This window comes from Delphinapterus leucas, chromosome 6 (genome assembly GCF_059928025.1).
Source record: "Delphinapterus leucas isolate spDelLeu-1000000601 "Yukka" chromosome 6, BTC_Dleu_Yukka2, whole genome shotgun sequence".
NCBI lineage: Eukaryota > Metazoa > Chordata > Mammalia > Artiodactyla > Monodontidae > Delphinapterus > Delphinapterus leucas.
In genome coordinates, this window is record NC_143134.1 from 20,169,069 (window position 1) to 20,192,325 (window position 23,257).

At 41.5% G+C, this 23,257-nt stretch overlaps 1 protein-coding gene across 1 annotated transcript; it reads left to right on the plus strand.

The window, feature by feature from the left end:
• Positions 1–4,308: 4,308 nt before the first annotated feature.
• On the plus strand, positions 4,309–10,012 carry EBF2 (EBF transcription factor 2). The gene is made up of 4 exons (XM_089912589.1): positions 4,309–5,479; positions 7,040–7,105; positions 7,189–7,366; positions 9,723–10,012. The coding sequence occupies exons 1-4, from the start codon at positions 5,348–5,350 to the stop codon at positions 10,010–10,012; spliced, it is 666 nt and encodes a 221-aa protein (XP_089768715.1). The 5' UTR covers positions 4,309–5,347.
• The last annotated feature ends 13,245 nt before the right edge of the window (positions 10,013–23,257 follow it).

Sequence of the window (23,257 nt, forward strand, 5' to 3'; positions counted from 1 at the left end):
CCCCATCCCCAGGATATATTGGAGAATATTTTCAAGAAAACATAAAAATAAGGGAAATCTGGTATTCGTGCGTGAAGCTAGGCTGGTCTCATCGATATGCCAGAAACTTTGTGCCATTGTGCTGATGTGTGCAGATGGGGTTGTGTTGGAGGATGTGTGACATTCCGCTCGTGGGAAAAGAAGAGCTGGGCCAGGAAATAATGGGGGAAACCCTGACAAAACCTCCCAGATCCCTCCCCCAGTGAGAACAAGCGACACAGCAGAAACTAGATCTTGAATGGAAAGAGTACACTCAACAATTCCATGTCCAGAGAAGTTGTCATTAATATGTGAGGAAAACAGAAAGACATTCTCTTATTTCAAGGGCCCCGACAGAATTCAGTTCTTATTCCTACTGAGGTAAGCTGACTGCTGGAGAACTGATCAGTGAGGAATGCAAGAAAGGAAAAGTTATGGTACCACAGGACCACTGGTCAGAAGAAAAAGCGATTAAACATATAGTATCTGAATTATTGTTAATATGATGACAAAGCTTAACATAAACATGAAAGTTAATGTCTTAAAGGGACAGATCATAGAAAATCTAATAATAGGAATATTAGCTGAAGAGGATGAACCATCAACAAAAATGTAGAAGTACAGAGAATGAGGTGGGGAGATTAAGGGTAAGCAACAGTTTTTTTTATATGTGGAGGGGCTCCATAGACTCAAACAATTAGGAAAAATAAAATACTTTTATAGAAAGCCAGAGGGACTATTTTAAATCAAAATAGGATGTGCATCTTCCTAATCACTAGAGAAAAACATATACATTAAAAACCTATTAGACATACAAGAAACATGCGGAAGGATAAATTTATAGTAGCAATTATGTATAAAAGATGTTAAATAATATGATCAAAAAGATACATTAAATAATACATTGAAAGCATTTCCCGTGGAACACAGACAAGACTAATATGAATTCACAAAAAACTTAATAAATTTCAAAAGGCAGATATTCTGCCGGCCACCTTTTTGAATCCAGTGCAATTAATTAGAATAAATAATTAAGAGTTTAATACTCAATCACCTAGAAATTTTAGGATATTCTCTTTGGAACTAAAGGAAGACAAAATTAGAAACAGGACTATTCAGAATGTTGTAACAAAGTTGGTGCGGGGTGAGGGACTGTGTGGAGAGTGATAAATAGAAGAGTAGAAATTTTAAACAAATATTCTATTAGATTCTATGCTAAAACATTTAAAATATTAATGAAATGCATGATTTCTTGATGGCTCATGGCTATTCAGGGTGAGTAGCATGAATACTACTGGGGTAGTATTTGGGGTATCTTGAATGGGAGGAATCTATGGGTCATCCAGGTGGACATTTCCAGCCAATACTTGGATAAATAAGGCTGAATCTTGGGCAAGCTATCTGAACTGGAAGTAAAGATTTGTCATAGCATGTGGCCTGACATGGGAATCCTGGGGGCACTAATGAGGTTGCTGAGGAAGAATGTATAGGCAAGCAGAAGACTGCCTTGGCAACAAGAAGCATCAGACGGACAGAGGAAGCTGAGCAGTCCTCAAAGTAGGTTGCGATTGCCTAAGTGGAGCGGCAGGGGTGAAACAGGGCAGTGTGCATTCAGGAAAACCAGTGAGGGCTTCCCTGGTGGCGCAGTGGTTGGGAGTCCGCCTGCCGATGCAGGGGACACGGGTTCGTGTCCCGGTCCGGGAAGATCCCACATGCCACGGAGCGGCTGGGCCCGTGAGCCATGGCCGCTGAACCTGCGCGTCCGGAGCCTGTGCTCCGCGGCGGGAGGGGCCACAACAGTGAGAGGCCCGCGTACCGCAAAAAAAAAAAAAAAGAAAGCCAATGAGTTGAAGTATTTCCAGCAGGAGAGTTTTTCCAGTGTCAAATGCTAACTTGAGTTTAAGATAAGAATGGAAAATTTCCTCTTGGTTTGGCTAAGATGTTATTGGTGACTTTGACAAGAGCAGTTTCACAGGGGTTCTTTCAAACTTTGAGTCAAGAGATAATATCCATGCCATATAAGTTTTATAGTGCATAGGATAAAATATAGAAAGCTTCTCAATTTATTTTTTCAAAGCTGGTATAAAATAAAATTTCAGAAGCCAACAACACCGTGCACACTGTCCCAGTTGCTAACATGGGCACACAAATCCCCGGCAACAATAACAGTAACAGACGCGTGTTGAGGGCTTAAAATGTGCCAGGCGCTATTCTCAGTAATGTAATTGATTTCATCCTCCCACCAGCAATCATAAGAAAACAGTAACAAATTGTATTCAGAAGTATACTAAGCAAATTATATACCACATCCATGAGTCAAGGATTAATTGTGAAATATTGAGAAATCTACTCTAAAATACAATTTAAATTGGTCCAGGGAGAAAATTCATATGACTGTAATTTCCTAAAATTCTAAGAAGTCCTGATAAAAGCCCTTATCAAAACATGATAACTAGGGCTTCCCTGGTGGCACAGTGGTTGAGAGTCTGCCTGCCAATGCAGGGGACACGGGTTCGTGCCCCAGTCCGGGAAGATCCCACATGCCGCGGAGCGGCTGGGCCCGTGAGCCGTGGCCGCTGAGCCTGAGCGTCCAGAACCTGTGCTCCGCAACGGGAGAGGCCACAACAGTGAGAGCCCCGCGTACCGCAAAAAACAACAACAACAAAAACATGATAACTAATATCTATCTCAAATAGCCAACATCACATTTGGTGCTGAAGTGTTAGTGTCATTCCCACTTTAAAGGAAAAAAAGTCATCCTCTTTTCAGACACTTTTTGGGAAGTTTTAGCCAATACAAGAATGGGATTCAGAGAACTAAACAGAATTAATATACTTATCAAAAGGAGACAAAATGATCATCACATATAGATGCTCTGAATGTACAAACCTAAGAATGAACAGAAAAAATAAGTACATCTGTCAAGGGTTTGGTTACAAAATAAGAGACAATTACTATTGGTTAAGATCTTTTACCTGCAAAGAACTGTGCTGGGGGCATGCTACACATTGTTTCGTTTAATTTTGACAGCAAACCCATGAGATGGCTTTTAAACAGAAGTTCACAGAAGTTAATGGCGGAGCTGGAATTTAAACCCAAGATCTACTTGACTCTCAAGCTGATTCTCTTAATGACTATAGTATATACCACCACACACTCTCCTCACACACACTGCCTGTGCAGACACATAACAACCAAAGTGTTTCTAGGTGCTAGTAAAACTCTTAGAAAATATGATGAGGGAGTAATCATATTCACAATAAAATCAACAAAAAGTGAAATACATAGCAAAAAATGAAAACCAAAAATCTTATTACCTGCATGATGAACAGTACACATTTTACTGGTGGACCTAAAGAATTCGTATATGTATATGTATGTATAAGCAACACCCCCCCACCCCGTGTGTGTGTGTGTGTGTGTGTGTGTGTGTGTGAATGTGTGAATGTGTACTTGCCAGATCTTGGAGTTGGGATGGTCTTTCTACCTGTAATACCTAAGGACAGATTTGGACATAATGTTGTAACATGGTGACAGAGTGTTAAAAGTATTAATATGTAAAGTGTTTTTACAAGTAAAAAAAAAAAAGGCCTAATTCTCAATAGAAAAGAGTGCAGAAAGTATTATAAGCAGTTCATAAAAGAAAAAATTAAAATGATCAGCAAGTATAAGAGAAAAACGTCAGCCTCACTGATGAATAAAGAAATGTAAGTTAAAATGACCACATGCCTTGCTGGAGGGAGTATAAATTTATATGTTCTTCTGAGGAGTGGTTTGACAGTATGTGTGAAAGGCCTTAAATATAACTCATAATTTTTTCTCTGGTAATTCTAATTCTTAGAATTTTCCAATTGAAAGAATTAAAGTTATGCACAAAGGATAATTTTTGCTCTGATTTTTATAATAGTGAGAAATTAGGACCACGTTAAATGCCAAACATTAGGAAGCCATTTAAATAAATTATAGACCATGTCATAGAAAAATATGCAGGAATTTAAAATAATGTTATAAAAGAATATTTAATAACCTGGGGGAAATTTTGATATATTTTTAAATGGATAAAAAGTAGGTTATGGAATGGTGTGAATAGTATGCTCTGAATAATTTTAAGTATGTGTGTGTGTTTAAATCTTGGAGGATATAAGCAAAAATGTCAACCCAGATCATCTCTAAAATGGTGAGATTATGGATGATTTTATTTTTGCTTCTATATTTAAAAATTTTAATAATTTCTTTAAATAAAAGGTGTTGCTTTGAGAGTTCAAATAAAAGAAACAAATATTTATAAAACATATATGCAAAAAGTAAGATTGGGCTTCCCTGGTGGCGCAGTGGTTGAGAGTCCGCCTGCTGATGCAGGGGACACAGGTTCGTGCCCCGGTCCGGGAAGATCCCACATGCCGCGGAGCGGCTGGGCCCGTGAGCCATGGCCACTGAGCCTGCGCGTCCGGAGCCTGTGCTCCGCAACGGGAGAGGCCACGACAGTGAGAGGCCCGCGTACCGAAAAAAAAAAAAAGTAAGATTAAAAAGGAAATACACCCTCCTGTGTTTACTGCTGCCTAATGGGAGTGCAGGTGATTACTATTTTACCCTTTATATCTTTTTTCTTTACTTTGATCGTGTATTAATTTTAAAACCATAAAATATAAGCAACAAAATTTTAAAAAGTAAAGGGGGAGAGGAAAGAAGGAAAAAGGATAAAGGAATCAACCCCCAAAACTCTTTAGCACAGTAGAAATGCCAAAATAGGTCCTTCATTCATTCATTCCCTCACTCATTCATTTTACAATTGCTGACACGAAGTGCCTATTATGTGCCAGGCTCTGTCTCCAACAATGAGAACACAGTGGCAAAACAGAATAAGTGTGAATTCTGCTCTTATGGAACTTGGCAGTATCTGGTGAAGCCTGACATGAAGTGAATGTATGTGTAACAAAACATAATTGAAAATTCTGAAAGTCTATTATGCATTAAGAAGAGGGTTTTATGAGAGTAAACTCACAGAAGGTTTATATATGTATGAACGTAAATATTTAAGAGCATGATTAAGAAAAAGTGATGTTTAGGAGAAGAATTACTAGATGATGAAGGTATACTGGGGAAGGAGGCAAAGAGGGAAGCAGGGAAAAGCATGTAAAGGTACTTTGTCATCTTCCTAAGAAACTGGGATGGGATATGGTTGATTGTGTAATGTTTCTGATTATTTGTGAGTGAGCAGAGAACGATAAGTGTGTGTACTTACGGCAGAAATGATAAAATAATTATAATAATCCTGAAATTTGGAGACCTTTCTATTACCCATGGCAGACTTAATTACAAGCTTTGCTTTATGGCCAGTTTATATACTCAAAAAGAAGACTTTTGTTTTTCAGCATTAAATGAACCCACCATAGACTATGGCTTTCAGAGACTGCAGAAAGTCATCCCAAGGCATCCTGGAGATCCTGAGAGATTAGCTAAGGTAAAATGCTTTGGAAAATGACACGTGAAAACCTTCTTGGAGAATTTCAGCAAACTTAGATAAATCTAGCGACTTAAGTCTCTTTAAAATTAAATTAGGCATTGAAATTTGGCTAAGCTGGAGATACAAGATGCGCATAAAATATCTACTAACTGTGAAATATGTTATGGTCAATCTCTGAGGAAATATGAAATCTGAAAAGTTGGGCCTATGAAACCAACACACTACAATTATTCAGCTTATAAAACATTGCCAACTTTATGAAAATAAATAATTATATAATTGCTTAAAAGTATAAGTTCCCATTCCTTTGTATTTAAACGTAATTTTGTTTACCCGTAATTACAGGGACATAGTAATCCACAATCAAGTATTCACGGAAGGCCTAGTACATACACAGATATTTAAGGAAGTGAAAAACACATCCATATATAATTTCTATGAAATGTATCTGTTTCAAATGAACTTGCTCACAAAAATTATATAGTGAATCTGGCCCATTATTTTAGCTTTCTTTATTTAAAAATACGTCAGGGCTTCCCTGGTGGCGCAGTGGTTGAGAGTCCGCCTGCCAATGCAGGGGACACGGGTTCATGCCCCGGTCTGGGAAGATCCCACATGCCGCGGAGCGGCTGGGCCCGTGAGCCATGGCCGCTGAGCCTGCGTGTCCGGAGCCTGTGCTCCGCAACGGGAGAGGCCACAACAGTGAGAGGCCTGCGTACTGCAAAAAAAAAAAAAAAAAAAAAAAAAAGTCAATTTATTAGGTATTAATTAATTAGAAATTACAAAATTTTAACATTTTTATTTACATTTTAAGCACATACATTATAAAATGCCATGTTCTCTTTTCCGTAGTGTGAGTGAAATTCAAGTACCGCAGTTGCTTCTGCATAGCACCTTTGCTTTCCTCTTGGAAAAGTCCCCAGCCCCACCATTAAATTAGATGATATCTAGAAAGTAGGTTAATAGCAATTTAAAAGGCTGTTAAAAACAGAAGGTGGAAAAGACAAAATGAGAGGAAAGGGATTACTGATTACTAATTCTCTCTGGCTAAAGTGAACAGGGGGAAATATTACTGAAAGAATTCATCTTTATTAGAGTAAAATTTTGCAGAAGGCATTGCCAAGATTATTTCAGTACTCTGGACAACTCCTTGGCAAGCAGCTAAACTCAGGTCAATCAATCATTTTGAGGCTATTTGGTTAATTAGAATACCAGATTTTTTTAATGGAATGGTCTGTAAGTAGTTTTTAATGGAACTCCCATGACGTTATTAATTTTAGCCAACTCTACCCTTAATTTGGCTGTGTTTTGTTTTGGTAGCCAAGCTATTTGTGGAGCCCTTTTATCGAGAAGTATTTCACATAGATATGCATTTATAGGGGGATTCATACGTGTGATCATATTCTACCTGTCAAACCAAATATAGGACCTCTTGGCTAGTTACTTACACTTTAGGGGGATGCCTGGACTTTCGATTTTTATATGTAATTTTCCTTTGTGTTGGCCATTTGGGGTTTTACCTTTGCTTATATCCCACCCTTTCTTTTCTTTTTCTAGGAAATGCTGTTGAAAAGAGCTGCAGATCTGGTGGAGGCGCTCTATGGGACACCACACAATAACCAGGTTAGGTGCTCCCATTTTGCACTCTCTTGAGTTCAACTCTTATTGCTCGATAAAAACATTCACCTCAACCTGCCACTTTGTAGGACATCATTTTGAAGCGTGCCGCAGACATTGCTGAAGCCCTGTACAGTGTCCCCAGGAATCCCAGCCAGATCCCAGCTCTCTCCAGCTCTCCAGCTCACAGTGGCATGATGGGCATCAATTCTTATGGCAGCCAGCTTGGGGTCAGCATCTCAGAGTCAACACAGGGAAATAATCAAGGTACTACCTTTCTCAGAGTCAAAAGGCAAACATCTTATACATTTAAAAGGCTGGTTCTGCTGGAATGGAAGGAGTTAAAGCTTGATTCTTATGCCATCAAAAGAGTGTGTCCCAGGGCTTCCGTGGTGGCGCAGTGGTTGAGAGTCCGCCTGCCGATGCAGGGGACGCGGGTTCGTGCCCCGGTCCGGGAAGATCCCACATGCCGCGGAGCGGCTGGGCTGGTGAGCCATGGCCGCTGAGCCTGCACATCCGGAGCCTGTGCTCCGCAACGGGAGAGGCCACGGCAGTGAGAGGCCCGCGTACTGCAAAAACAAACAAACAAACAAAAAAGAGTGTGTCCCAGATAAGCAATGCAATCATTGGATTATCTCAACATTAGGTGTATTGTTAGACTTTGAGCTCTTTAGGTACCTGGCAGAATCCTTTAACTGGAAACATTTAAGAATAAGATTAAGTATTGTGAATTTAGAAGAGTTTAGGCTTACTAAAACTAGATTTACAGGTATTGTTTGAATAAAATCTACACTTCTGCTATTGTGATCATCACACTGAATAATGGAAAGGAGCTGAGTTATTGCTATTCTTGTTAATTACACACAAATTCCTAGTGCCAAGGGTGAATGGCTTAGTTTGGTAACTTCTATTTGTGTATTATCTCATATATATATATATATGCAAAGGTATACAAATATATAAATACAGCAGCACAGTTAACAGTGCTTCTACCTGTGAAGCATATTGAGTAAAGGTTTTTGTCATTGAGGTTGATTTTATTAAGGTGCTAAATTTATCATAAATCATTTTTTAAAAGGAGTAAATGTTTCTGCTGACGTACCTCACCTTGGGATAGTTTTATTTCTAATTCTATCATCCATTGCAAGGGAATTCCTCAGTCTCACGCTCAGGGTGAGTTCTTCTTACAGAAATATGGGTGGGACATATTATTACCTTTTTTTTTTTTCCCCTAAATTTGGGTCATTTCTTAAATAGCTTTAGAGACAGTTATCCTATGTGGGTTGTTTCAGGATAGATTAGGTGAGGTCTCTGTGCTGGGGTTTCAGAAGTATGGGGAGGACTCATCCCACTCCGGACTGGATCTCCGTGCATTCGGTTGCGGATGCTTCCAAGTCTTTGGTCAAAGAACAGCCCATTTATTTATTTTTTTAATTTATTTTTTTAAATTGAAGTGTAGTTGATTTACAATGTTGCATTAATTTCTGCTGTACAGAAAAATGACTCAGTTATACACATATGTACATTCTTTTTTATATTCTTTTCCATTATGGTTTATCCCAGGGGATTGGATATCGTTCCATGTGCTATACAGTAGGACCTTGTTGTTTATCCATTCTAAATGTAACAGTTTGCGTCTATTAGCCCCAAACTCCCAACCATCCCTTCCCCTGCTTCCCCTCCACCTTGGTAACCACAAGTCTGTTCTCTGTGTGAGTCTCTTTCTGTTTCCCAGATTGGTTCATTTGTGCCATATTTTAGATTCCACATATAAGTGATATCATATGGTATTTGTCTTTCTCTTTCCAACTTACTTCACTTAGTATGATAAGCTCTGGTGTTATCCATGTTGCTGCAAAGGACATTATCTCGAAAGAACAGCCCATCTAGATGAACTTATCAATGCATTTTAAATGAAAATGTTCCCCACCCCACACAGCAGGGCATGGTAACAACTTCAGACTTCTGTAGCTGTGATCTTCAGAGTGCTAGCGCCTCTTGAAATGTTATCAGGATGCCTTTTCCCCGTCACACCCAGAAAAGATGCTATATTATGTTAAATTTGGGAAACACTAGGTTAGCAAAGTTAAACCGGTTTATTCATTCTCCAGGCCCTTCATATACGAATCTTCAATATGCTATGGTACGCACCATCTGCCAAGCTTTATTTGACCACAGAACGCTTTTCTCAGTGATACCCATCAGTATCTCAGAGGGCTCTAGCGTTACATGAAGTAGGATTTGGGAGATGTCACTGCCGTTAGTCATTCACTCCTTGGTGTGAGTTGGAGATGTTGACTGCCAATGGGAAAGAGGAGGAAGGGGGGAATTACAGGGATATGGTTTTGTGCGAGATGGGGAAGAGACAGGAAGGTATAAAAAGTTTGAAGACAAACTGCAGACTTTTCCACTACAGCCCACAGTCAATTCTATAGACTGGGGGCCATGTGGACCTATGCTGCCCTATTTGGTCTGTGCAGTGTGTGTGTGTGTGTGTGTGTGTGTGTGTGTGTGTGTGTGTGTGTGTGTGTGTGTGTGTGTGTGTGTGTGTGTGTGTGTGTGTGTGTGTGTGTGTGTGTGTGTGTACAGGTTCATTTATCTGCGCTTTCCCTCTCTTGTCCAGGATACATCCGCAACACAAGCAGCATCTCTCCGCGGGGCTACTCTTCCAGCTCTACCCCTCAGCAGTCTAACTACAGCACCTCCAGTAACAGTATGAACGGCTACAGCAACGTCCCTATGGCCAACCTGGGTGTCCCAGGATCTCCAGGATTTCTAAACGGCTCCCCCACAGGCTCCCCTTATGGAAGTAAGTGCCCTGTCCATCCCTCCAGCTCTCCCTGTCTGTCTCTCTATCCCTGGGTTTTACTCCTCAGCCTTTTGAGGGAGAGTAGCATTCCAGCATCTTACTGACTCACGGAGTGGTCCTTCCTGCCTTTTGTACTTTTCCTTTAGTGGACTTGGGTTCATCTGGTTACTCAAAGCTTTTCAAGGGAGAGAAAAGGAGCGAAACGATTCCCTTTTTACAGGGAAACAATAGACGTGGCTTCTGTAGACGAGAGCAAGGAATTAAGATTCCAACTCAGTTAACATTCTGTACACTCTTCATTAGGCACTTTCAGATGCAGTGTTTTATTTACTCTTCACAAGAATTCTCTGAGGTCAGTATAGGCAAGGGTTTAGTTAACTGACTTGTGCAAGATCAGACAGCTAGAATGGAGAAGGACAAGAATCTGGACACAGAGTTGATGACTCCAGGTTATTCTGTGTAACACACCATCTCCCTTTTCACTTTGTTACATGGCTCTCCCCTCCCTTACGTACCTCCAGAGAGACGGAACTTGACTGCCGGTGACAGTGTAATATATGGGGACAGAAGCTCTTAGTCCTAATCTGTGGGCTAGCAGCAAGCTAGACGTTCTAGGAAGTTACGAAAACTCATTCAGGTGGCTTTGGGGGCTAAGCTGGGACCTTGCACAGTGAGCCCAGGAGCCTCAGAGAAGATGAGGCTACTTAGGGCATATTTCAGGCTGGGAGAGAAGCCACCGTGGAGAGTCTGAGTGACTGAGCGGAGTGTCCTTGAAATGCTGTACCTTGTTGCAAGGCTCTGCTGCCCAGAGCGGTTCCCTCGTGCCAGGAACGAGGGGGAGTCAAGGCCATTTCTACCGCAGCTCGGGAAGTGGTGCCAAGGGTCTGGAGGCCACCGCTCTCAGCCTTTGGGCCTGTGGTTCCCCGGGGACACACATCCAGGAGTTACTTCTGGGTTATCTGTTCAATTCATTACACTCAACACTCATACTAAGTGTGGTGAAGATATAGCAGGGGCTGGTTCTCCCAGGACAACTAAAATCTCGTTGCTGCAAAGACATGAGTTCTTCATGGTGTCCTGTCAGATGGCCAATTAGATCAATGAGATCAGAGGGACCTAGGAAACCAAACTGTTGCTTGCTTTATTTATTTACTTACTTACTTACTTGTTTTTAACCTTCTCTTGTTCCAAAAATGTTCTGGGGGAATATTAATAGTCAGATGGGCAGTATGAAAGTGTAAAATAGAAACTATAAGAAACATAAAAGAAAAAAATACGTATCAGAAAATGAGATGAAGCCAAGGGTTAGAATGGATGCCGTCTGGTCTATTCAAGGGAGTCATTAATTTGGTTCAGAGGCTTATAAGATGGTAAAGCAAAGAGACAAACACTATTTGTTATAAAATTTTATGTCCACACATTATTATTAGTAGCAATAGTTGTAGTAGTAGTAGCAGCCGCTCAAGAGAAACCTGATTTTTCTGTGGCTGAGACCTTGGAGAGGTTTCTCCCATGCAACCTCGTGGAGAGGGTACCCTATGTGCAGAAGGGACCACATCTTCAGTAGCCCCTGCAAGTGGTACAAGGACAAAAGAGCCATTGTGTAAATAATGTCACATGATAACGGTCACAACAGTAAGAGTAATTTACAGTCACATTCTACCTTACAGCTTAAAAAGCATGTTCACACATAGAGTCCAATCAGATCCTCACAATCATATAATATGGATATAATAATCATAATAATTTATTATGTATATAATTTACATGTTTATATATTTATTAATATAATTTATTTTACTAGTATCATCACCATTTTCCCTTCTAAGATATGAAGGGTTATTAAATGACTTACTCAAGGGTTCATTGCCAATAAACAGTAAAAATGTGGCTAGATCATATGTCATCAGATTCAGGAGATCATGTTTTTAAATTATTCAGTAATATTCAAAATATTTCATGTCTTTATAACACATTATTAGGCTGAGCCGTATGAAACCACCTCTTCTTTATTTCCAAAATGTGTCATTTCATATGTTCGATCATACACAAATGGCTGAACCACGTGAAATTCTCATTTTTGTAGGTCAAAAATGGTTAATATAACAATACAGTGTTTAGTGTGGTGATGGGTGAGGGAGAGAGAAAAAAAAGACAGGAAGGAGTGGGTGGGGTGTGGGTGGAGAGAAAGAGAGAGACAGAGAGAGAGAGTGAATGGATGAATGAAATTGCCCATCTGGTGTGGATGGCTTGATGTTTCTTACTAGATAATTCATTCGGTAGAAAGGGACCCTTCCCACTCCAGCAAGTGACAACTTCCTTCCACTACCCTTTCTTCATCGGTCAATCCCACTGCCACAAGAAAAACAGTAACACCCTGTCTTCAAGTCACCCATTAAAACAAGAGAGCATGCACAAAATAGAAAGAGGAAGATGCCCTGCCCAGAGGGAGTGGGAAACACAGCAGAGAATGTCCTCTTGTTTCCTACTGGGTCTGTGAGACCCCTTGCACCTTCCTTTTCTGAGGAACGGTCTGAAGGAATTGCAGACTGGGACTGGAATTCCAAACAGTGCATTCATTACAATAAAATCCCCTACTGCAAAAATACTGAATACCCTATGGAGTTCATTACAGTAGCACGTGACCTGTATTTCTACCCAGCTAAGTCTCAAATTCTCTGGGAAATACAAAAAATTTGTTTTAAATAAAAAAAATTTTAAAGCTCAGGGGGATACCATTTCGTCAGTTCAGTTGCTTGTGTCTGAAAACACCCTTCTCTGATTTTTCATTTTATTTTTTAAACCAGTCTGATGTGGCTGGGCCATGCCACGGACCAATCACTTGCCAGAGACGTTAAAAAGAAATAAAGTCAAACCTCTCAGTCAAGTTGACTTGCATGACGGCCAACGCAGAGTATCAAAAACCTGCATCTTTACTGTTTTTGCTCTCACACCACTTCAAAAATGGCCAAACAGATGTTTTTTCAATTCCACATACAAACTTCACTTCCTGGCGGTAGCAGTATGTGCCAAGTTCCAGCTCAGTGCAAGTTTTTATGGCTGAATTCTAAACCCCTGACAATAGGAGGTTATAATGAAACGCTGACAGACCCCTTAGCGCCAACAAATGCAATGGCTCGATGCAAAGGAGGATGTGTGCCTGGTGAGTTCCAGCTGGGACGGTGCAACCCAATCAATCCTTAGAAGAAGAAAAGTGGTTTTTCCTTAACTCCCCATGTTCACAGAGATTTCTGGGCTAGAAGTGCTTGCCTTTACTTTGGCCTCTATCCACAGAGAGAGGTGTCCAGAGAAATTTTCAATTTCAAGTATGTGTGATCAACTTTCCTAAAACAGTACACTCTGGTGTCCCCAAAGATGTTCTACTCAACAAGCCTGCAACACCCAAGGGACCACTTCTTCCAAAGTAGAATAGCCACCAAGCCCATGCAAAGTTTGGAACAGGATCCATACAGACAGAATCCTTCATCCCTGGCCTCAGGGATTCCTACTTCAGTTATATAGTCTTAGAGTCTGTCCCAGGCCTCAATATTTTCATGTTTTCAAAAATAAATATCAAGACATTTTCTGTTGTAGAGTGTTAAATGATTATGGTAGAACATTTAGAACATGTGGAAATAGTTTTGAAAAGAAAGTACCCTCCCATCGTAAAAAAAACACCTTGTTAATATTTTGGTGTATTTCTATTGTCTCTTTCTTCAGAAAGGAAAAAAAAAAAATCCTATGACAATTGTAACATTCTCACTGTAGACGCATTGAAAAGCACGCCTATGTAAAAAAGAAAAGAAAAATGACACTATTTCTATGCAGAGATAACCATGGTTAACTTTTAAAGTATAGCCTTGCAGTTATGGATAGATACATTTTGAAAATTTCTGCTCTGATGCACAGCTAATGGGTTTCAGCCATAAGATCAATGAAAAAGAGAGCAGAGGAAAGATGGCAAAATTCTCAGTCACAGATATGAAGCTAGGCTCCATAAAATCCATCAGTGCAGGCCTGTGTCCTAAGAATGGAGAACAGACATTAGGAGTGGCGTTTGCATTGCAAAGTTAAGTACAGTCAACAAGCTTCTCCCAGGAATTTGTGAAAGGACAGGTAACAGACAACCTTGTTTCCAGGCAGTAAAGCCTTAGATCAAAGAGGCACATTAACATCCAGGAAAGCTATTATGCCTATTGCTCAGGATTATATTCTTTTTTCCCAAAGAAGTAGAGATTTTCCGTTTGTTTCTTTTAACAGCTTTTGCTGCTTTCTGCTACATCAAAAGTAATACATGTTCATTGTAGGAAATTTTGAAAATACAGACAAGTAAGAGAAAGAAATGTAAGAATCTTCACAATTCTGTCAGCCAGATATCGTCATTAAAAGTTTGGATGTATCACATCCTTCTAGACTTTTGCTTCTTGTATTTTTTTAAAAAAATAAAAGTGGGCTCATTGTCCATGTTATTATGTAATCTGCTTTACTCATCTGAGGAGGTGTATCTTTCCATGCCATTAAATATTCTTCTCCAATATTAGTTTTAATGTTTGCACAGTGGTCCATTTTATGGACCTAATATAGTTTACCCTATTGCTGGTCACTTCACTTATTTCCCAGTTTTTCAAGACTATAAAAACGCCCTTGGATTTTTTTTTTCACATTTATGATTATCTCCTTGGGATTAATTTCTAGAAATTAAATTACCGGGTTAAAAATATGCACATTTTCAAATACTTTGATACATATTATTGAAGTCCCTCCAGAGAGGTTAGTACTCCCCTTAGAAAAGGAATAGTATCTGTTTCCCCGCCCTCTTAAGTTCTCCTTAATCTTTATCAATTTGGCAAGTGGAAAATAACACCTCATGACTGTTTTAATTTACATATGATTACTAATCGGTTTGACCGTTTATAGGTCTATAAAGGCCTTTTGGTCATTTTCATTTTTCCTTCTGTGACATTCCTTTTCACTTCCCTTGCCCATTTTTCTAGTGGGATGTTCTCTGATTAATTTATAAAAACTTATTAGCTACTGAGAATCTGAATATATCTAAAAAATTATGACAGATATTTTTCCTAATTTGTCATTTGCCTTTTCTGTATGTGTTACGGAAATATTTTTGTCATGTCTTACGATGTTCTGTTTAGGTTTGGGGGTTGAAAGGATTAGGTGAATTACATAGCTTCCTAATTTTTCTACTAGCTCCTTTATAATTTTGCTTTTACAAATAACTTAGATTTACTTTCGTGTTTAACACGAGGAAGCACTCTAAATTTTGTCTCCAAATGGCTAGCATATTGTTCCCATGTGTTTATTTCCCCACTAATTTGAAATGTCACCTTTATTAAGTTCTAATTCTCATGTATACTCAGGTCTGTTTCTGGACTCTATTTTCACCAGGGATTTGTCTGCCTATTTCTATGCTAGTATAACACTGATTTCATCTGTGTAGGCTTATCATAAGTTTTAATATCTGTTAAGACAAACGCCTCCTTAAAAAAAATTTTTTTAACAAAACTTTCTGGCTCTAACAGTGTGGTTGTTGTTTTAAATAGATAAATATAGAAGTTATGTTTGTTGACACACACACAGATTAAAATTTCCTTTAGGCTTTTTATTATAGCCGCATTAAATTTTAAATTTGGATGTAATTTGACATTTTACAAAAATTCTGTTAAAAATATTTTAAATGGGCATGTTACAGCTCTGTGCTTATTCAGCTCTGTAACAATTCTTTTACACCACCTGGTGAAGCCTGAAGTGACTCCTTTCCCACTGAGAGGTGGTGGCCATGCTAATGAGCATGCTTTTAGATCTGTTACTAAAAAAGAAGTATTTGTAGAAGTGAGTCATATGCTGAATATACATGGAATTGAGTGTGTGTGTGTGTGTGTGTGTGTGTGTGTCTAATTCACATTATAAAAACCCTCCTCTATCATGGTGTATGAGGGGAGATTCTGCTATTGCAGACTCAGAAACCAAGGTGCCATTTTGGTGCTCGCATGGATCACATAGGATGGCAGAGATTTCATGGTGGTCAGAATCAGGGGCTCCTGATTCTCAGCGTTCCTTTGGCCTCTGATTCTGTGCCTTACAGAAAGAGGAGGGGACTCACCCACCCACCCTGCTCACACACACACATTTCACTGACGCTAAAACCAAGGCTAGAAGAGGAGATTGACTTGGAACTATGAATAAGATCCATTCTCAGTGCTTAAACCTGTATCCTCTTCCATAACAATAGTGAATTAGCCAGATTTCTTCTTCATTTGCATCTTCAAGTATTACAGGAGATTCTTTAAGGATTTTTTCCTCCTTTCCAATTTTTTCTCTTTTTTACTGACATATAGTTGAATTACAATGTTGTGTTAATTACTGCTGTATAGCAAAGTGACTCCGTTATACATATATATACATTCTTTTTCGTATTCTTTTCCATTATGGTTTATCACAGGATATTGTATATAGTTCCCTGTGCTACACAGTAGGACCTTGTTTATTCATTCTCTATATATCGATACCACCATTTTTTTCTTTTGATTCATATTACTTGTGGAAAGACCGAGATGTATTTGGATGCTTCCTTCTGCACTGCCCTTTAAATCAGGACCACTTGAGGATAAGAAGTTTTTAGATAAAGCTCTTTTTTTTTGAAGTCTTTGGTTTGTCGTACGGCTGTAAAAGACATCATATTGGAGGTACGCTGTATGATTGCTTTACATAGGCAATTTGTGAACACAGCCCAAAGTCTATCTTTATATGGAGAGGGGGGAAATGGGGATGGAGTCTTCCACAGGATATCAGAATACTGGACCTTCAGTTCACCTCGAACTTGGTCTTTGAACCATAACTCGCACTCATGTTCTCACTTTCAGATTCACTTTGTGGAGTATCTGGACCACTGACGATATGAAGTAGAGGTCAGCACTCTTAGCCTTTGTCACGGCCTTTGCCGTTACATTCCAGTAATTCTTTTACCAAGTCATGGGACTTGGGCAGTTCAGAATTCTGGACATTATGCTAAAATGAGCCCCTGAAACTTGACCTCATACTATAAAATGCCATCTCGAACAATTCTACCCTTGTGAACTCAAGTTTACCCCTTTCTCGAGCAAGCTGAACCTAGGAGGAGATTATCTTCTTGTATGATGTGACTTGGTGGAGTGTCTGACATTAAGACATGGGGCCCTTCGTTGTGTAAATTGCCTTTATTTTTCCTGGAAATCCACAACACTTAGTTTTTGGCTTCCTTTAAGTCAGTTTAATGTTAATATTGGTATTTTTTTCTACACATCACATCAGAGGAGGCTGACTTGCAGCTTTATTTCCCAGGAGCTCTGAAAGTAGAGGAAGAAGGAGGTAATCTCTTAAATGTTAATAAACTTTTACATTTAATGAGGAAGTGGCCCATAGAGATGGTGCACTCAGAGAAGATGCCAACCCTACAGATCAAACCTCCGGTGCCCTGAGAATTGCCAGGGAAGCACATGGCTCCCAGACAGGACTACTTTTTAGGGTAAAACAAGAGGTTTCTGATTTTTAGTAGACTGGATAATTTTTCAGTTGTTGGTCTTAGCCTTCTCTTGTCAAGCTTCTACTTGTAGATTAAGACCTATCACAATTTCATCTCCTGCTGACACTTTCCTGACTCTTCCAGGCAGAAAAGCACTCTGCCCGCTGTATCTCAGCGTCGTGGACACTCCTCCAACAGGACAATGACCCTATTAGTTTTTTTTGTTTATTCCTCCCACGGGACAGGGCAGGGACCTTGTCACATTCAACTTCTTTTTGAATCCCTGGAATCAGGAACAATGCCTGGAATAAATTCGTAATTTCTCAAGCAATGTGTAGAGGTTGTATGTACTGAAGAGAGAACTTAACTCCTAGATCTTTCTCTTTCTAAAAAAGGATTGTGCATTTGCTTTCCAGTCATGTCATCAAGTCCCACTGTTGGATCTTCCAGCACGTCCTCCATCCTCCCATTTTCCTCTTCAGTTTTTCCTGCTGTCAAACAGAAGAGTGCCTTCGCCCCCGTCATCAGGCCCCAAGGTTCCCCTTCACCTGCTTGCTCCAGTGGCAATGGAAATGGATTCAGAGGTAAGCAAAGTAGCACCGTGGGTATCGGCATGATACATGTGCCACAGGGTCCGCAAAGTAAGAGCAAACAGCTCAGCATCCTTCTGTATCTCTAGTCATTTACCTACAAGGAGATGCTTTGGTGTTTTCATCGTGAGACCCGAATGACTTGTACAGCTGGGCTAGTTCTCTATCCAAGAGCAAGATGGGGGAATAACAGAGAAGTCGGACAACTCTGCAAGGACACAAATTAACTATGGTGGGGTCACATATACCCTCTAGGAGCATCGGACTCCCCAGACCCCTGCTTTTCACAAGGCCATGTCACTATTTCCCAGAAGGGGCCTGGCCACACCACAGCAGATGCTACACGGTGACTACTGCTTACCGAATCAGCTTGCCATCTGCAGTGCATTCCCAGTCCCATGGCACGAATGGACAAGATCCGTCAGGAGCCACGAGCAAGTTCTGAGAATTCTGGTTACATGCTGGTCAAATTGATAGCAGGTGCCTGATCAGGGGTGGGGTAGGGAAGAAAGAAAAAAAAGACATACTGGATCTAAGAACAAACATTCATATCCCCCGTCAAACCCATTTTTGAGCAATGTCCTAAAATACAATATGACATGACATAGCACGAATGTGATGAGCACATGAGAATCTAATCATCTCATTGTGAATGGGAGGCAGTTGATGGCAAAAGAGCAAACTGGAAACTGCTGAACGCCAGGGAGCTTAACGACCCACATGATTTTTAGGCAGCTCCCTGCGTCTTGACATGAAAACATTCACGACAAGCAGTGTTGGATAGAACCAAAGAGGGCAGAGATTTGCTTTGGTTAACCCCTCGTGGATCAAAGCCTCTGAGGTCAGCAGAGCCTCGAATGGGCTGTGCTGTCCCTGGAATGGCATCTGCCTAGTGGCTTTATGATTGCGCAGGGGTTCCCGAGCCTCTGGGGACACCCGTGAGGGTGCACTCGCCCGTTGTGGCCAAGCACAGCTCTGGGAGGTACGTCAGCTTCCTGACACATTCTACCATTAGAGCGATGGTACCTCCTTGAAGTCAAGTGACTTGACAGACAAACTGTGAAATAAGAGTTGAAAGCCCAGCCCTCAGAAGAGCCCCTAAAAATTCTTTTGCTTCTAACTAGACAAAGCAGCTGGGTCTACATGCCGCCCAGCATGGGAATAGTTGGAAACATCTGTATATTTGAATGAAAATATATATATATATATGTATTTGCTTCTTATCCAGATGTCAGATCCAGAGAGAAACAGGCTCAGCCTGTAGCTAAGCATCTCCACCTGCCGCACCTCCCAACAAAGGCCAGTGGTTTCTAGCCTGTCATTAGGGGACGTGCTCAGAACTTTTCCCACGATGGCTTCACCTCCAGACTGGGATAGGAAACAATTGCTGAATTTTTGCTGCATATTCCCCTCCCCTATCTCCCCTTCAGCAGTATGACTCCCCTTTCCAAGTACTATGGTTTCAGTCATGTCCCTTAAACCTGGCAGGGTTGCAGCAACATGGATGGACCTAGAGATTGTCATACTGAGTGAAGTAAGTCAGAAAGAGAAAGACAAATATTGTATGATATGGCTTATACGTGGAATCTAAAGAATGGGTACAAAGGAACTCGTACCTATCTACAAAACAGAAATAGAGTCACAGATGTAGAAAACAAACTTATGGTTACCAGCGGGTAAGGGGAGGAGGGATAAATTGGGGGATTGGGATTGACATATACACACTCCTATATATAAAACAGATAACTAATAAGGACCTACTGTAGAGCCCAGGGAACTCTACTCAATACTCTGTAATGGCCTATATGGGAAAAGAACCTCGAAAAGAGTGGATACATGTATATGTATAACTGATACACTCTGCTGTACAGCAGAAACTAACACAGCATTGTAAAGCAACTAAACTCCAAGAAAAATTTTTTAAAAACCTGGCGGGGGCCACACAGGTTTCGTTGGGGAACTGCAGAGTGAGAGGCCCAACAAAGACTAAGGGCAAAGGGCAAGCGCAGGTGCAGGAGGAGAACAGGAGGGGTACAGCCCTTCCTTCATTCCAGGCAACTCCTGCAAATATTTTCAGCTTCACTTGGAGGAAGAAAAGTGCAACTTGACTGCCCCTTGCCGCCCCTCCCCCAGCCCCTCTCTCACGCAGGGACTGAGTCAGGGGAGCAGAGCTGGTTGACTCAGACCCTTCTGGGTCTGTGCTGTCCAGGGAGACCCATCTGTGGGGCCTGCCCAGCTTGCAGCCCTCAGGGAGCTTTCACTGGCAGCCATGGCCTGGAATCCCCACCCTGCTAGCGGCTGCAGGCCCAAGGGCCCCTGTGGTGTCACCTGGTCAGGGTGCAGTTGTCCCAAAGAGCTGGGACGGTCTGTGTGGTCACAGCAAGGTTTCCTGGTGGAGGCGGCAGCAGCTGAAATAACCAGAAGACCCCCTCTAGGGTCCTCAGCCATGCGAGCTTCTGGCACTACCAGTGACACAGTGTCTGAGCAGCACATTCTTAACTGTGTGTGCGGGAGTGACAGCAGAGTTGGTTACACACAGACACAGGTCCTAGGCTCTAGTTCATTTCTATAGAATCACTGAGAAGTCCTGAGCCTCTTTGAGGTCCTACAACTCCTCCGAATTGCCCTGGTGATTTTAACCTTGAGGAGAAGGATGGGGGCCGGGATGGAGGAGGAAACGGTGGAGGGGAAGCAGACAGCAACATTTAAATTAGGAGCTGGAGACTGAAAAACAAAGAACTATGAAAATACAAAGTAGTGTGTGGAGAAATAGGAGAGAATTCCGAGGGGAACCTCAAAGGCTACCAACTGTGGGAAGAACACGGAACTTGACTTCAACAGACACTGCAGGCTGTACCAGGGCATCCCTACCAGTCACTATCATCGGAGAGCCTCAGTCTCCTAGCCTGTTAAACAGGAGAACTGATCGCTCTATCCCAAGGTGGTTGAGAAGCAACGTGTGCGAAGAAGTAGGAAAGGTGAAGGACATTTTATACATGGAGCTGACAGGGGATGCCTTCCAGAAGCCTTCACTCTGGTTCTTCCTCATTTTGGACGGGTGACTAAGCAGTTCAAGGTCCAGCATCACCAGGTGTCCCGTTGGTGCAGAGAGGGAGAGAGCCACGCTGACCTTGAATACGCTGCCTGCAATCACTGAATGAAGGGATCCTGGGGTGACGGGGGCTGAGTGGCAGGACGCTCCATCCCTTTAGGGACAGTGGGAGGGTGTAAATGTGGCCTGAGGTGGAGGGTGATCACAGGCTGAGAGGGAGTTTCTTTCCGCTTGCTCTAAGCTGAGGTGGTATTAGTCACCCGCAGAGGGACTGTGCAGCCAACACTCTCCGAGACTCGCTGACCGTGCCTTGATCCCACGTGCAAGGTGCTGAACCAAGTGCCTTATAGGAATTACCTTGTTCCAGCCTCTCGTGTGACCCAAAGGCGAAGGTCATACTGGTATCACCATTTTTAGCTAAGGAGCTTGCCCAGGGCCACACAGCCAGTGACTGATGACTTGAACTCAGACATTTTGACCCCAGAGCCTGCACTCCGACAGCCCGCTGTCTCTCTGGGGACAGAAGTAGTATAGGTCTTCTCTTCACCGTTCGCCCGTACCAACTTTCCACCTGGACCGGAGAGGGATCATTACATTCCCATGAAATGTCAAAGGTAAAAAGAAACTGGACAAAGTGCAGTTAAGGATTCTCCCAAATAACTGCTGGTTTCTGTCTGTTGGCTACGGTTTCTACAAGCAAAAAGTCAGGGTCACCACGGAGCAGAGCGCAGCCCACGCAGTGCCTGGTGTGAGACCAGGGAGAAGGAAAATCCATGAAACCTGTTCTCCAGTCGTGCAGTGGATCTTGTTCTCGGAGAGGCTCTGCCCTTTTAATAAGCTCCTTAGATAACTCTCTGAGGACGCAGGAAAAGGAAGGGGCTGATGAGTCTGAAGTGTAACAGACAAGTTAAAGTTGAAAACGTGAGCCCGAAACCTACTGCTGGGGAGCTATACATGCAGTGTTCATTCTCCCCACCTTCTACCTCATTTATCAGGCATTCACAGTTGATGAGTATAGATCGTCGAGATAATAGTATACACTGTGCCAGATTCGTTTTCCAGCTCCCTCCAGGAAAAAAAAAAGAATAAAATAAAATACCTCCTACACTCTGGGATAATTACCAGGGTTGCTATATCTCCAAATCATTGGGGAGTGTCCAGAATTGAACTGCCTTTATTGAAAAGTTACATCGATTCAATATATAGTAATACAGGCAAAAATAATTAAGGGTTTGCTCGCCGCTGTGTAAGACCTTAATCTGGATCTCACAAACATTCAATAAAGGCTGTATGGTCAGGGAAATAGATGGCTGACAATTTTGCCTGAGAAGACTGGCTGGCAAGGAGAGAAAAGGGAAGAGGAGAGGGATAGGGGAAGGGAGGGGTGGGGGAGAGAGGAGGGAAGGAGGGAGGGAGAGACAGAGAGACGTGTTGGAAGAAGCAGGAAGAATTTTGTCCATTTGCTTATCAGGTTAGTGAACACCGTTCAGCAAAATGCTTCTATGATGTTTGATAAGCCCTTTAGATGGGGCTTAGACAATAAAACTCAAAGGATCAAATTCTAGATGCAGTGTGAAGTTTGGACACAAGGAAACTATTCTGCCAGTTTCCAAGAATGTGAAAATTCGATGGGTTCATCACCCGAAAGCCAAGGCCAGAGGGTTGTGTTTTGCTGTGTGAGTTTTCCACATTGTGCTGATGCTGCTTTATTTCTCATATCGAGGGGAAACCTTGGACCTGATGCCACCCAGACAGGCATTTGCAGTATCCTCTTGACAGAGGGGCGCTGGACACTGCGCTTGGATTGGGGGTGAAGAGTAGAGATTGGGATGACTCCCAACTTAGGAACTAAATTAAGTCTTTTGTTCCAGTGGATCAGCATCCCTTAGTGAATGGACATCACACACAGCAGTGAGCCCCAAAGGAAGATGAGCTAGTTAGGAAAAAAAAAAAAACTCCTCCGATTTCAGCTAGGATGGATAGAAACCTAGGATGGATAGAAAGTCCGATTTGTTATAAACGATGCCTAGTAAGTAACTCAATAGGCTTGGCACCTGGAGTATATTTTCCTCTTCCAACCATATAATCTAGAAATTATTTTAGTCTAAGAGTGAAAAATATATTAGACATATATTACAATTTAGTTTACATGTTTATGTCTCTTATGTCATGTATACAACCCATTAATGTA